The sequence below is a fragment of the Python bivittatus genome, unplaced genomic scaffold (assembly GCF_059951505.1).
Source record: "Python bivittatus isolate LINGU-HERP-01145 unplaced genomic scaffold, Pbiv_v1 ctg000850_np1212, whole genome shotgun sequence".
Lineage (NCBI taxonomy): Eukaryota > Metazoa > Chordata > Lepidosauria > Squamata > Pythonidae > Python > Python bivittatus.
In genome coordinates this window covers 56,037,423-56,049,780 of record NW_028277112.1, presented here as the reverse complement: position 1 = coordinate 56,049,780, position 12,358 = coordinate 56,037,423, and the positions used below count along the sequence as shown (strand labels likewise).

At 44.2% G+C, this 12,358-nt stretch overlaps 1 protein-coding gene across 1 annotated transcript; it reads right to left on the bottom strand.

The window, feature by feature from the left end:
• Positions 1 to 1,463: 1,463 nt before the first annotated feature.
• Positions 1,464 to 12,158, bottom strand: TMEM215 (transmembrane protein 215). Its single transcript, XM_088129779.1, has one exon. It carries the CDS (start codon positions 10,566 to 10,568, stop codon positions 9,843 to 9,845), a length of 726 nt encoding a protein of 241 aa, XP_087985905.1. The 5' UTR covers positions 10,569 to 12,158; the 3' UTR covers positions 1,464 to 9,842.
• Positions 12,159 to 12,358: the final 200 nt, after the last annotated feature.

Below are 12,358 nucleotides of genomic sequence, written 5' to 3'. Positions count from 1 at the left end.
AGAGCTCTGCTTTACAAAGAACGTTCTTATTTATCCAAAATATAAAACATGGAGTGCACAAGCTTCAGTTCATCATACTGCAGTCATCTTAAAGGCAGGCTAGGGTTTTTCCCAAAAAGTTGTTATTTCTCAAATGGTTTCCCTTGACCTGGGAAGGTCCTTTTACTTTCACTGAGAACTTAGTAACAGAGGAAGGCATTGCCGAAAGTCAACATGCAGGAAGTGAAAAACAGCTGTGAAAGAGGCAGAAAAAGAAAGAAATTGCTGCCAGTGGGCTCAGGGGAATGATAAAGAGTGTTCTAGCAGAAGATGAGTATGTTTGCTCTGTCTTCTACTTGTAGAGGATGGGATAGTCTTACAAGCTGAGTAGGATGTATCTACCGGACGGTAAGAGATACTGACCTCAGTGAAACTTACTACAGGGTCGACATCTGTAGGCCTATGCTAGTTGAGCCCAGATTTCTGTATACTCCCTCTGAGTGTACGCACTTCAAATATCAGCTTGTGTGCATATGTGCACCCTTTGGGATCTATTAATTTTATAAATGAAGTACTTTATTTTATCCTCCACTGATGTTAACCAGCAATTATTTACTCCATTTTTTTGTGGCCTTGTCTTTTTTGTGTAGTGTAACCTTCTGAGCAGTATGTATACCGATGTTTATATATGTGCTCACAAACACATACTAGGGGTCACAAATATATGTTTGGGGAAGAAATATCTCTAGGACTTGGCAACCCATTGAACACTATACTATAGTTAATATTGCTAAAGTACTAATTATGGACTGTTTTGCCTCTGGAGTAAGGATTGTTTTTGGAAAAGTGTCCTAGAGGACGCAATCTTAGTGGATGGGCCTGCCTGTTGGCCTTTTCAGGGAATGGAGTTTTTCCAGACTCATTCATGACCTGCTCTTTTTCAGTTAGTTCTCAAATACAGTTTGTTTATTTAATTAAAAGAATGATATAGCTGCCCATAATATGAACTACAACCCTGGGCAGCTCACAAACAATACAAACTATAAAAAAACAACCAACCACAATAAAAACTCATAGCACCCTGGGGCAACACTCTCCCACACATCAAGATATCAATTTGCTGGGCTCCAGCCTCATTCTGCCTAATGCTTCTGAGAAGAACTTCCAGAAGGCTAAGAGGGTGGGGGCCTGCTGGATTCCAGGGGAAGGGTGTTCACAGGGCAGGGGCTGCTATGGAAAAAGCATACTTCCTAGGCACCCACTAGATGACATTTAAGGGAAGGGATCTGGAGCACACCAACCCTATCTGACCTGGTAGGGTGGGCAGATACCCTAGGGCAGTGTTGTCCAAACTTGGCCACTTTAAGATGAGTGGACTTCAACTCCCAGAATTCCTCAGCCAGCCATGCTGGCTGGGGAATTCTGGGAGTTGAAGTCCACTCATCTTAAAGTGGCCAAGTTTGGACAACACTGCCCTAGGGAGAGGCAGTTCTGCAAATAACTTGATCCTATGCCATTTATGGATAGAATGATAACCAGCACTTTAAAGTGCATCTGGAAAAAAACTGGAAGCCAGTGCAGCTCATGCAGCAGTGATGAAATATGGGCAAACCATGGAGCTCCCAGAGCTGCTAGCACCACTGCATTCTGGACCAGCTGTAATTTCCAGATGGTCTTCAAGGGTGGCCCCATGTAAGCAAATTGCAATAATCCAAACAGGAAGTGATCAAGCTGTGAGTGACTATGAGCAGGCCTCCCAATCCAGGAATGGGCACAGTTGGTGCATAAGATGGATAAGTGCAAAGCCCCCCTAGCCATGGCTACCATTGTCTCCTTAAGCAGGAGCAGCAAGTCCAGGAGGACCTCCAAGTTGCACATCAGCTCAATCTGGGGGAGTGGTATCTCAGCATTAGTCAAAGATGACACCTCACTAAACCCAGGAGTGGCAAAAAACCAGAGCCACTCTAACTTGCTAGAGTTGAGTCAAAACCTGTTCTTCCTCATCCAAACCCTTACAGCCTCTAGGCCAGCACTAGGCTAGCACTTGGTGTTAGTGTTGCTTGGCTAGCCTGGGGTAGAAATGTATAGCTGGTATCATACCACACCTCATGCCACCTCAGCAGTTTCATGTAGATATTAAAGAGGAGTGAAAGACCCAAGCTCAGAGGTGCCCCACATAGCAAGGGCCTAGAGCTCAATCTGTTCCCCCCAACAGTACCAACTGGAACTAGGCACAGAGAAAAGGGGAGAACCACTGCAAAACAGTGTACCCGCTCCCAACCCCCAGAGCCGGTCCAAAAGAATATCACAGTCGATGGTATCAAATGCCATCTAGAAATCCAGGAGAGCCACAACCAATGCATCACCCCCAGCCTCAGCCTTCCACAGGTCATCTACCAGCACAACCAACACCATCTCATTGCTGACTGAGAAGGGTCCAGATAATCTGCTTCAGTGTCCACCACCCTCTCAACAACATTCAATAAAAAGGGAAGGTTGGAGACTAGACAAAAAGTTATCTAACACAGTTGGATCCAAGGATGGCCTTTTGAGAGGGGGGTGTACCACCATGTCCTTCAAGGCAGTTGGCATCACCCCTTCCCATAATGAGGTCCCATCACTTGGACCCAACTGCATGCCACTTCTCAGGAGGATTTAACCAACTAGGAGGGTCATGGGTCCAAAACACAGGTGGCAGAACTCACAGCCCCAAGGGCCCTATCCACCTCCTTGAGAGTAGCCAGCTCAAGCTCTTTCCAGAAAACTAAGTTCAGACATTTATTGGTCATTACCAAAGGCCCTGCCAAGAGAAGCTGAGCAACTTTATCCAACAAATGCCAAGAATATTCCTCACAGTGGCCCTGCAAAGGCTTCCCTGGTCCCTTATCTAGAAGGGATCTAGTCATCTTAAACAGGGCTGCTGGTCAGCTATCTGCACATGCAATAAGAGCAGAGAAGTCGATTTAGCGCCACAAGGTAGGTCCTACCAAAGGCTTTCACCTGTTGGCCTTGTTCTTTGTCTTTTGCCAATCTAGGTCTTGTGTCATTTCACCTCCCACAGCTCCTTGGTAAACCAAGGAACCATATGGAATCTGTGAAAACACCAAGTCCATGTAGGCATGATCTGGTCCAAGGCCTTTGTCATATGCTCATATTTATGTATTTATTTGTCCAAATTATATGGCTGCCCATCTTATGAAAAAGTGACCTTGGCTGAACCATGCTCCAGAGCTTCCCTCCCCCCCCCCAAAAATCCAAGTTTCTTCTGAAATCCAATTGCATCCATTAGTCACCTGGGACAAGCTGATTGAATAGGCCCCCCTCCCTGCAGTGGGCGGTTGGCACACAGAACCAATTGCATGCAGAAGTTTAGAGCTGCCTGGTCAAAGTGTGTATTTCAATTAATCCCTAAGAGAACAGAAGCTGACCGAACCCTCCGCATGGTACTTAGTTAAACATGACATCTTGGATCTAACCCTAAACTTTTGTACACAACTGTATCTGTTCTTAAAGAATATTGTTGAACTGTGGAACTGGATCAGTTTAGCATATACAAGTGGCATCTGTTGCAAGAAATACTGAACTGAAATTAGTGCTTCTACTCACCCCATTTGCATTCTCTCGGTGTTCCATTTTCATGTCCATTGAACATACTGAATCCTCATTAGGCTATTTTGAGGGGTTCAGGAGATTCTTGCCTCTTAGAATCTTCTACCCCAGAATCTCTTATTCTACACACCTTGGAGCTTGCCCAAACCCTTGATTCTTCCCTCTTGTTTATGGATGATGCCATTTTGGCTGTGTAAGACCATACTATGAATTCTGATTGCTATAATTCAGTATGGTAAACAAACCTGCTTGTATTAGTAAACCCAGAGAAGAATCTATTCAACAAATACTGTCAATTTTGGAAAGTGCCTAAATTTTATCCAATTGCTCTTCATTGTGGAAAGTCTCCTTACCTGTTGGAGTTGGAAGCTGATAAGCTAGAAAGATAGCATATATAATTATAAATGTCAAGAACTGATTGAGGCAGGATACGAATGTAACAAATGGAACATAGGGTAGGAAAGATTCTTATGAATCAATAAAGAGTTTCGCGGCCCCTTAAAGACTAAATTAGCATTGCATAAGGTTTCCTGGATGACAGGCTTTTGTCACAGCCATGGGGTGCAGTCCTGAAATAGGTGTATTACATTGTTAAAGAGTTTGTTGTTCTTGCTATAAAAGATTAAATTGACTTTGTTTCTGGAAACTATTAACTTGTCAGGAAGGTGATGTTACTTAAACACTTACACATAGAGAGACTGGTTGAAAAGACTATTCTGCCTAAAGAGATCGTGAGTGCTGTGAAAAATGCCCCCTGAGAAATTTGTCATTTATTAGAGTGTCTACTCATGGTTAATTTTAAATCCCCTCTCTCTCTGTATGTCAATTGCGCTGAGTTGAGGAACTTGATACTTTTGAATTTAAACCATTGGTTAATGGAGAAAAATACTGCAGTCTTATAACCAAGTATTTTAGAGTTAGATCAGCTACAATTAGAAAAAAATATTGAGCTTAACTACCCATAAGACTCCAAATTGTAATTTAGTAATATTTCAGTAATTGTTTCCTTATCTATTTTTTTAGATTCATATTGTCTGCAATGTCTCTTTTTAGGATATTTTGCCTCTTGTAACTTCTATTCTCTTCCAGATATATGGTCAATAGATGAAATTCCTATTCTGTGTTTTGCTCTGCTTTGTGAACTGCATTAATTGAATGTCAGATGTTAGAGAAAAAAACTTGCTTTCAGATGTTAGAGAGAAAACTTGTTCTTTATTACAGTAGCAATTATTATAATTCTTTTTACTTAAGAATACATTAACATTTCACAATTTCAATGCTTTTCTCTTTCTGTCCCTCTTCCCCTTGAAAGTTTCATTGATTTCCATAAATATAGGATTGCAATCTTGTGGTAGGACCTAAAATGCTTCTACTTCTTGTTATTTCTATTGATTGTTTTGTTGTTGTTTTCCTTCTCTTTCCTGTTTTCAGAGTTTATAAGACATTTTGTATTACAGTTGTCTGGATCACTCTTACTATATATTTCATTGGTGTCATTAATATATTCTAAAATATATTCTAAAAATTTAGAACTAATAGAATACATGAATGTTAAAATCATGAATTGCATACTAAATTTTTTAAAAAGAAAAAGAACTATGGCTTACTCTTATTTTATGTTTGGTTATTGAGTCTGAGAAATATTACATTTTTTAATCGATGTATTTTAAAAATTCTACCACCTCGTGCCTAAAATCTTATCATAATGTTAAGATGAAATACCTTTTTCCAATATCCAATCAGTTAGTAACCTTTCAGTTGTATCTTTTGTAGTCTGTTTAAAAAGTTGCAATTAAACTCCAAGGCTCATATTTAAATGAAAGATTTTGTGATTTCACTGAACTTCAGCAGCTGGTCCTGCACTGTTTTCAATCAGGCTATAAAAGGCACTCTCTAAATAATTTTCCCCCAAATTAACAGCTTACTAAAATTACATATATTAGCCAGCAAACTCACACAGAGTATGTTAGCATGTATAAATCTATTTTGAACATTCAAAGCGTATCATTTAAATAAACTTGTAATTTTTAAAACCATCCACCAAGCCAGATCAACACAATTCTTCCTGCAGTGCAAATAGAAGGGCTGATGCCAAAAATAAAGAACACATTGCTTTCTGTAATTTCAAACCATCTGATCTGGCAAATTTCCTAATAAATTTCCCCTTTCTTCTAGCTGCTCTTTGCCCAAGGAGATTTATTATGGGCACAAAACAAGGTTCTGTTGAAGAATAAATAGCAGTTTGGGAGGGTAAATTTTATTGGGGGAAAGTGTTATTTATTATTATTTAAAATTTTTAAATTGCTCAATTGCCAAACTCTCTGGGTGATTTATAATAAAACATACTAAAAGATACAATTTGAATAAAAGCATATACAAAAAACCCAATCAAATAAAATGCAAGCTAGGCAGCAGCAAGGTGATCATTCAAATCTAAAACAATACAAATTAAAGCACAATTAAAATGCAATAAAAAGGCCAGGGAAAATAGAAAGATGTTCACCTGGTATCAAAATGATCCTGTAGTGGATGCCAGCTGAGTCTTTCCTTGGCTGAGACCCGGCTCAAGTCCTTTGCTGGTAGGCCCTGGAAGAGGGCCTCATCAGATCTCAAAATCTCATTAGGTATTTACAGGAGAAGGTGCTTCTTCAGGTAATGTGGTCCTAAGCCATTTAGGGCCTTAAAGGTCAAATCCAGAGAATATAGGGCTTAACTTTTAATGTCCAGAACAAGCCACAGAGAATGCTGCTACTGGGGGAAAGGTGGTGATCTGGTTCAGGGAATTAATTTTTAACTTTTCCCATATGCAGTTAATTAGTCTGAATTCTACCTTCTCCCACCACACCTCTACCTTCAAGCCTGAAATGTTGCTCTACTTTGCCTGTGGCATGCTTTAGTCTTAATGGAATCGGATGATCTTCAAGGACTTGAAATATCTGGAGAACCTAACACCTGAGAGCACACATTGCCTTCAATCAAGGATACACAACATTTTTTTAGCCCAAGAGCCACATCAGATTTTGTGCATCTTCAAAGACACACTTCAAAAGTGGGTGTAAGTAGTTGCTGTTCCTTGGGGAGGAAGGACAGGAGTCGGAAAGGGTAAAACAGGAGCACTGAGCATCTGCAAAGCACCCAATCGGCTATCACTTTGAACCTTAAAAGCAAATAGGACCAATTTTGGAATTGCTCTGTTGGGGGACTTTGGGGCCTGCAAAAGAGATGCTAGCAGGCTGCCTATAGCACTGGGACACATTTTGCTCCATGGTTCTTCATAATAAGTTCTTTTCAGCCCTGTGCTTTGATGATGTGAGATACTGCTTGCTCGCTTTTGTCTGGTGTTTCTAGCTGTTCCATGAAAATGTGCACGTGGCAGATAGAATGTTTTTGTTCCCATTCCACCCTCCTACTCCAGTAACAATTTTACATAACAAGTAGGAAATAGCACATGCATAATCAATGACAGGCAGTGTGGTATTGTGGTTAAGACATTGGCCTGGCACTAGGAAGGCTTAGATTCATATCTATCCTTAGCCACAAAAGTTCACTGGGCTATTTTGGGCCAGCCATTCTGTCAGCCCAACCTACCTCACAAGGATGTTGTAGTAGGGAAAAGTGGGAGGAGGGAGCATGTACCCACCTTACTTCCCTAAAGCAAAAGCAGGATAGAAATCTAAAAATTCAATAACAGAAAGCACATCCCCCTTTGATTATCTGCTTTGAAATAAATGTTGGTTAGCTGTATTTCCCGCAAAGAGTTTGCAGATATTTTTATCTGTCAAGGTGGACCGCATACACAAGGGTTACATGGTCAACTGCTCTCAGAGCAAAACTGAAGGATGATTTGTGCACCATTATCCCTTGCTTTCCACCGAGATGGATCACAGGAAGCTTAACAAACCTATCTGAAACAAAATATGTGTGGCTAAGATATGAGGTTTTTAAAACTGGGAAGCTTTTTTAGGAGATATTTATAGTTTAGGTAAACTTAAAAAGCCAAAACAAAGTACAAATTATTCTAAGTTTATTGAATATATTGTTCCCATATTTCATCCCTGGAAGGTATCCTGCATTGATTAGATATATAACATATATATGAAAGGATGTTGCATGTACATTTAGAATACAGAAATATGATGTATATGAGATTTGCTGATCCTGCTGTTTCTGACAGGCTTACTTTGTTCTGTGCTGAGTCATAAGAATTCATTGTTGTGGAATTACATGGTCTTTGTAGCATGGCCGATTAAATTTCTAACCATGTATCAAAAAATGGGGTGGGGGGCAGAAAAAGCTAGGAGGATAACCCACCCAAATTTAAGCCCTTTTGAACTCCACAGATTTCAACTGGAGAGATTTAGCAAGAGGTTCGAAATGCCCTATGAAACTAATGGGAACAAAATGGCTTGATTTTGGCAGATTGAATTGCTGGTTACATAACATTTTGTTATTCTGATCAGGTTATTTCCGTTGTTCTGCCGTATTAATTTGGAAAAGATACAGTTTCAAAAGATGCATACATTAACTACAATCACTGTTTTAGTTTCCAGTGGTTCTGTACAGTAATACTATATATCCTGCTGCTTTAGGAATACAAGAATTGCTTTGCAGAATCAAGCCCAGGCCCATCTAACCCATCATTTAGCCAGTCCGATCTCTTTGGCAACCCCCAAAATGGCAAGGCAGAGAGAAGAGCCGTCCTTTTCTGTTCTCCCACCATTCATATATTTACCATATGTATCCTTTCACAACTGATGGCCATTGATAAGCTTTAACTTATTCAATCCAAGTTCATCTTATATGTTTTTAAAATGAATGTGAATTTGAACGAATAGGTATACCAGTGGCATCTTAAAAGTGGACCACACATCCAAAGCATGTGCGAGAGCAGCAAGAAAGAACAATGAATAGTGAATAAGTATTTCATTTTGGCAAACAAGGGGCTGGGCTCGAGCTGAGAGAGAGGAAGAACACAGCAAGTTTTGTTTGACGTACATGCCTGAACATCCATAGAAGACTTTAAATTTAAATTTTACCCTTTCATTTCAGACATCATTCCAAGCCACAAAAGTACCAGGCAATATGTGTTCCTCAAGGAGGGGACAGATGAGGCCTGAGCATGAGTTTCACCTAATGTAGCGTTATCCAAATGGGTCGGGATGCAATTCCCACAAGCCTCAGCTAGCTTATTTAGTCGACTTCATTTTAGTTATTTATTTAATATTCCTGCCTTTCTACTCAAGTACGCACTCAAGGTAGAAAGTTGTAACTACTTAATATTTTGCATATCCTTTAAAATCTAAATTAACTTTGCTGTACATTCAGAATAGTCACAGTGACTTTTTGTGGGATACACAAGTGTGCCTCCCCCCCTTTTTTTTTAAGAGTCAAAATCTGGTCCAAATTCAAAACTAGACTCTTTAACTGTCTCAAGTTGCACCATTATTTCCAATTTCACTGGAGACCTTATGCAGAAGAAGGATGATTGCATGACAATATATCATATAATAATACTAAGTATGCTACAGAGAGAGGGGGAAAAAAACAGTTGAAAACTCATGGCATATTATTAAAGTTTAAAAACGCAGGTGTTAATGTTACTTCTCGCATTTTCCTGCACGGATGTTGTCTATACCAACTGTTTTCAGCCTTTGACTTCTGCACAGGACACTGATGTGCCTGAACTTGCTTCTCTGATCCTTAACATGCCAAAAGTCGGGGGAGGGAATGACACGCGCGCCGGGGACACGCAACTTCCAAGATCTTAACGGAGCTGCCCCCCACTCCCTATCAGAACTTGCAAAAAGTTAAGAACATCGGCCCATTTCCGAAGAAACTTTGAACTGGGCAAGCGCACTGCAATTCTCAACCTCGCCTCCTTTTCTCTTGTCTTGTATAAGAAAACAGCTTAAACCTCGCTGCCTAGACCTTATCAGGCCAAAGACCGATTCTCCTTGAACGTGCTATTATTACTTGAACAGGTACGAAAACGAAAAGTATTTCAGGCACCAAAGGTTCGCGTCTCAGTCACGTACCAGGTTTTAAAGTTTAACAGCTGAGCTATGAGGCTCGCCCCATGCAGTGCAAAACCAGCTAATACGATTATAATATTGTCGTTATGTGTTACTACCGTTATCGTTATTTGAAAAAGAGTCGGGAGGGCTTATCGCCAGTCTGTTTGGCCCCCTCGGAAAGAACGTGGGCCAGCTCGGAAGAGAGAGGTCGAAGGAAGCGCCGACGCTCGCCAAGACAGTTCAGACGAGCGCCTGGGGATCCGAGGCGAGGTCTTCCGCGGGGTTTATATAACAACAGTACCTGTCGTAAGGACTGGCCTCCGTGTAGGAGCAGACGATGACGCTGTCACTGGGGACGACGCTGAGGTCGTCCTCCGCCGGCCACGCGGCGGCGGCCCCCTCGCAGGCAGGGGGCTCCCCCCGCGGCTGGTCTAAGGCACTGTAAGGGGAGGCCCCGGCCACAAAGACGTTCCCGCCGGGCATCTCCGGATAGCACTTCTCCAAGTACCGCAACATCTCCTCCTGGGCCACTTCGGGGGCCGAGCCCCCGCAGTCCCGCGCGGCGGGGCCGGCGAGCGAGCCTCTCCCTCCGCCCGCGCCCGGGGGGGTCGCCTTCGCCGGCTGGGCTCGCGGGGCCAGCTCGTCGCAGCTGCTCTTGCCGGACTCCAGGTCCGAAGGGGTCCTCAGCAGCTCCAGGACCTCTTTGTCGTGGGGCTTCTTGCGGCAGCAGCCGCACGGGAAGCAGTAGCCGCGGTTGGGCCACTTGGTGCAGCCGTCGGTTTTCCTCGTCAGGGCGATAGCGGCGATGCCGGGCAAGCAGATGGCCGGCCCGATGGCCAGAAGCGGGATGTCCCCCAAAGTTTCGCCCTTGATCCCGGAGACCGTGAACATGAAGCCGAACACCAAGAAGACGCTGACCAGAGCCACCACGAGTCCAGTCCGAGGGTTGATGTCGTCGGGGCGCATGGCTTACTAACTCTCTAGGTCATTGGATCCCGTCGCTCCACGGAGAAACGCGGGGAGGGGGGCGCGAGCTCTGCTTCCTCGGAGCAGCCTTGGGGGCGGGGAGGGGGGCAAAACGCGGCGGCTCCACGACGGACTCCAAAGTCGCCCGCAACGCTTACCGGGCGCCTCGCCTCGCCTCGCCTTCCCCTCCCAGCCGCGCTTTCAATGGAGCGCGCTGCCGTGCGGCCCCGGAATTGGCCGTGTTTCCCGCGAGGCTCCCCGTTCCCCAACCGCTGCTGTTGCCGCCGCTGCCCTCAGCATCGCTGGTGTCGCTCAGCGAAGTGCCTTTTTCCCCAGCAGCCTGAAGGCACGTGAAGTCCCGAGGGCTTTTCTGCTCTTCCCGTTTGGATCCCGGGCCAGGGATCAACGATGCATTAAAAGCAATTGTAAAGACTACCGTAGCAGAGGTTCCAATATGCCCAACACGCCAGCGAGAGAGGGAATTAGGTAATACAGTACACGATTACGTGCGTGGCTCAAAGATTGCAAAAGGGATGGGGTTCGGCCTCGTGGTAGGGGAGACGCGGCAGCACGTGAAAGCGGAGATCCTAAACTAGCCTGTGTGGGACCCAATAAATTGAATGGGAGTTCTCAATAAACATGCACGGGGTTCTGCTGAGTTGCATTCTCCCTCACCAAGAGGAATAAAACAGAATCGGGCTACCCACCCCCCACCCCCACCCCCGGCTAAGAAAGAGAAAGAAGGCGAAACCGCGTAAAAATTATCACTTGGGTGCTTCAGATTCAGAACGGAACAGTTGTTCAGGAGGCAAGGCAGGTATGCGTCTTCACGCGCAACAGACCTCCTCTCGCAGCTGTTTCGCAGCCCGCCCAGCGGAGCGCTTGTAGAAGGCGAGGGCTCCAGCGCGCTCAAGGTAGGCACGAGCGCAGTTCGCGACCCGCGCGCTTTCCCACAGTAGAGAGCGCGCGCCGCTTCTCAGCAGCAGCGCTCGGAGTCCCCTTGCGCCCTCTCGGCTCTACCCTCCTGCTTCGTTCGCTCTTGCAAGGCGCCCGCGGTGGGCGGAAGAAACGGCCCGACGTTTGTAGGCAGGTAGCCGCGGTCCTCTAGAATCCGTGGCGCCAAACACCGAGGCAGTTTGAATAACGGGGAAGCAAGAACGTGCCTAGCAGTAAGCAGTAAATAACACTCCGCCCCACAGTCCTGCCCCACAGTCTTGCCTCACGGAGACTAGCAGTTCTCGTGGGAAGCACGGAAGGGCCGACTTCATCTCTAGCGCTAATACGACAGAGGAGAGCAGGATGGGAGCCATTAATCTAGCCACCAAAAGAATCTAGGAAGAGAGCAGCTGAATTAAAAGGTAGCGGCGCATCACATCTCACTATAGTAACGTTTACTACGCTTACAGGTATAATACTCTGTGGTTAACCCAGGGACTATACCAGTTACCCAGTTTAATGGGTAATGGTGGCCTCGTGGGATGTCACGTGGGTGATACTCGGCAGCAGTTTTACAGAGTGTGTAATTTAGACCTAGGGACTGGGTCTGTGTCTGTGGTAAATATGAGGATGACGACAGGTAGTATATTTGTGTGAAGAGCTGTTGTGTTTATAACAGAACATAGTTTATGAGCCCACAAATGAACCACTCTGCTTTTGGCACTCTCCTTCTGAAACTTTTTGTGGGTAAAGTCCTCTTTTAGAAAAATGTGTGTGTGTATGTGTGTGAGAGAGGAGCCTTGTGAGGGTGAAATCTATGAACTCTAGTAGCATTGAGGCCAAAAAGAAAGTGT